The sequence below is a fragment of the Arachis hypogaea genome, chromosome 8 (genome assembly GCF_003086295.3).
Source record: "Arachis hypogaea cultivar Tifrunner chromosome 8, arahy.Tifrunner.gnm2.J5K5, whole genome shotgun sequence".
Classification (NCBI taxonomy): Eukaryota; Viridiplantae; Streptophyta; class Magnoliopsida; order Fabales; family Fabaceae; genus Arachis; species Arachis hypogaea.
Window position 1 is genome coordinate 32,942,556 of NC_092043.1, and position 3,321 is coordinate 32,945,876.

Sequence of the window (3,321 nt, forward strand, 5' to 3'; positions counted from 1 at the left end):
TTGCTGTTTTCTTTCTTTCTATACCATTGATAACTCTAATTATATTATCCTATGTTCCATTGCTAACTATGATTCTATTTCCTATTCTATGATAATTTTAACGTCAGTGATTATGATGAAGATATAAAGCAGGTTCTAATACTTAATAGTTTGATTTGATAATAGTTTTATTTTTTCTAAAAGAATCCAAGATTGTATAAAAATGAATGTGATTTTGATCTTACAACACTGGATTCATGTTATATTTGGAGTTTCCTAAAATCATAAACTCTTTACAGGAAAAGATACTAATGATACTGATATGGAAAAGAAGGGTAGTTGGTTTTCTGCAATAACGAGAGTTTTCACACACCACTCTAAGGAGAAGCAAGTACCTAATGTAAGTGATTTTATTTATATTTGTTTATTTATTTATGATGTGAAAAATCTTGATCCTGTTTGGCATGTTCTTGATTTTTCTTTTTGTTGTTGTTAGGTTTGGTTTTCTTGTTAATGATAGAGACTTGTAGTAGTATTAAAATACTTAATCATTTCTAATATTTTGAAATTTTGGGATTCTGGTCTATAAAAATGTAGATGAATATAATTACGTTGTATAAAGTTATAAACTAAAAGGATTTGATAGATGCCAATTAAGTTGTTTCATAATCAGTAATAGAAAATTTTAAATGTAGAAGACAGAATACTAACGTTTTTATGCTCATTTTCTATATGGAAAGGAAACAAAATATGCAAACTAATGTTTATTTTGTTTGAAATCAATCATCATAAAACTCTGTATTCACTCTTTAAAATTTGCAACAAGCTCTTTTTACAACATGCAAGATTATTAACAAGTTTGCGAGTTGTGTCATATGATTGAAGTTTATCTAAGCTCTTGGATTTGGTGAACTTTCGAGTTTGATAACCTTGCCAATATAATAGGATTCGGAGAACAAAAGCTCGAAAGATAAGAAGAAGAAAGGCCTAGGAAAACTAAGGCATGGAGAGACCAATTCATTCATCCCCCTCTTCAGAGAGCCAAGCAGCATTGAGAAAATCTTTCGCGACTTTGAAAGAGAGCAACAATTACTATCTGTAAGGCCTCCAATGCCTCTCGAGCAACCAAAACCAGCCCCTGTTGTCCCTCCTAGAGCTGCTTCTCCAAGGGCTCCTTCTCCGAGGGCTCCATCTCCAAGAGTTGCATCTTTTAGTAAGTTTCGAGTTTTTTTTAGCTTTGCTTCCTGCTTTCTTGTTGCGACTACATTTGAGTTGAGTTGAATGGTATGTTCTTGACAGGTTCAATGAAGAAATGATGGAGTCGCTTTTTGGATATAATACTGCTCAAGAAAAATCTAAACCCAAAATGAAGAAAGAATCTCGTGAACAAACTCCTCAATATATTCAGATCATTGAACCAAAGAAAGCATAGAATTTGTCAATTCTGTTGAGAGCATTGAATGTACACTAGAAGAAGTTCGTGATGCACTCCTTGAAGGTGGTTTTTTCTTCCTCGTTCAATTATATATTTTACTTGCATTAATTCTTATAATTTTGTGTTGGTGATAGGAAATGAAATACCTCCAGAATTCCTAAACACTTTGTCGAAGATGGCACCAAGTCAAGAGGAAGAACAAAAGCTCAGACTCTTCACAGGGGACCTACACATGCTTGGACCCGCTGACCGATTCTTGAAAGCCATTGTCGACATTCCACTTGCCTTCAAACGAATTGAAACACTACATTACATGTGCACTCTTTCTGATGAACTCATTACTACTAGAAATTCTTTTGGAGTTTTGGAGGTAATATATATTATTTTTATATTTTAAAAATATCAATTACAATATTTGATATTTAATTACAAGCTATTTTGAAAGCTATCAAATACTGTACCTTATACAAGTTCAAGTCACCAGGAAATTATTTATGTAGTAATTATGGAGACAATGAACTCGTACATAAAATAATTTATTGAAACAAGATTTAATAGGTACATAAACATAGAAGTAGGAGATATTTGAAAATGGAACAACTTCTAATGATAACAGAATCAAACGCAATATATTAAGTTGCTGATAAATGACAGAGGTGAATTTATGTTGAAGGTAGTGATACAATATTACTCCTATTTGGTTGGCTTATGCGGAACTTCCAGAAAATATCAAACGCTTAATGGGAGGGAATGAGGGAATGAGGGATGTTATGTTAGGCCAATTTTCTTTTGCCAAAATTTAAAAGTAGAATGTGTTTATCAACCTCTACTAATCATGATTTTTTTACTATACTTTCAGGTACATAGATGGCCAAGAATGGGAGGGCATAGATTCATAGGAATGAGAACTCAACATCAAAAGCTGACTAGAAAATGTGAAGCTACAGTTATTCTTGTTCTTTATGGTCTTCTGGTGCACGAAATTGCAATCACACTTTTGCAATTTCGCACAACTAACCAGCAAGTGCACTAAGTCGTCCAAGTAATACCTTACGTGAGTAAGGGTCGATCCCACGGAGATTGTCGGCTTGAAGCAAGCTATGGTTATCTTCTAACTCTTAGTCAAGAGATCAATAATTCTCAGGTTTAATTGTGAAAAGTAGAAGAACATGAAATAAATACTTGTTTTGCAGTAATGGAGAACAGGTTGAGGTTTTGGAGATGCTCTATCTTCTGAATCTCTGCTTTCCTACTGTCTTCTTCTTCATACATGCAAGGCTCCTTCCATGGCAAGCTGTATGTAGGGTTTCACTGTTGTCAATGGCTACCTCCCATCCTCTCAGTGAAAATGTTCAACGCGCTCTGTCACAGCACGACTATTCATCCGTCGGTTCTCGATCATGTTGGAATAGAATCCAGTGATTCTTTTGCGTCTGTCACTAACGCCCCACAATCACAAGTTTGAAGCTCGTCACATTCATTCAATCCCTGAATCCTACTCAGAATACCACAGACAAGGTTTAGACCTTCCGGATTCTCTTGAATGCCGCCATCAATTCTAGCTTATACCACGAAGATATTCTGATTAAGGAATCCAAGAGATATCTACTCAATCTAAGGTAGAACGGAGGTGGTTGTCAGGGACACGTTAATAGGTGAGAATGATGATGAGTGTCACGGATCATCACCTTCATCAAGTTTAGGAACAAGTGATATCTTAGAATAGAAGTGATAAACCCCATTTGTAGGGTTTATCTTGTAGTGATTTTAGGGGATTTTATAACCTTTTACCTACATTTATTCAATAAAATATCATGGTTTTATAACTTCTCCCTTAATTGTGCTTAAGAGTGAAAACATGCTTTTTAAGGTCTTAAAATAAATAAATTTAATTCACCTTGATTCCA

General features: G+C 34.4%; 1 protein-coding gene across 1 annotated transcript; it reads left to right on the forward strand.

Moving 5' to 3' along the window:
* Positions 1–258: 258 nt before the first annotated feature.
* Positions 259–1,401, forward strand: LOC112708400 (protein IQ-DOMAIN 14-like). The gene is made up of 3 exons (XM_072200096.1): positions 259–379; positions 925–1,192; positions 1,279–1,401. Exons 1-3 carry the CDS (start codon positions 302–304, stop codon positions 1,293–1,295), a joined length of 363 nt encoding a protein of 120 aa, XP_072056197.1. The 5' UTR covers positions 259–301; the 3' UTR covers positions 1,296–1,401.
* The last annotated feature ends 1,920 nt before the right edge of the window (positions 1,402–3,321 follow it).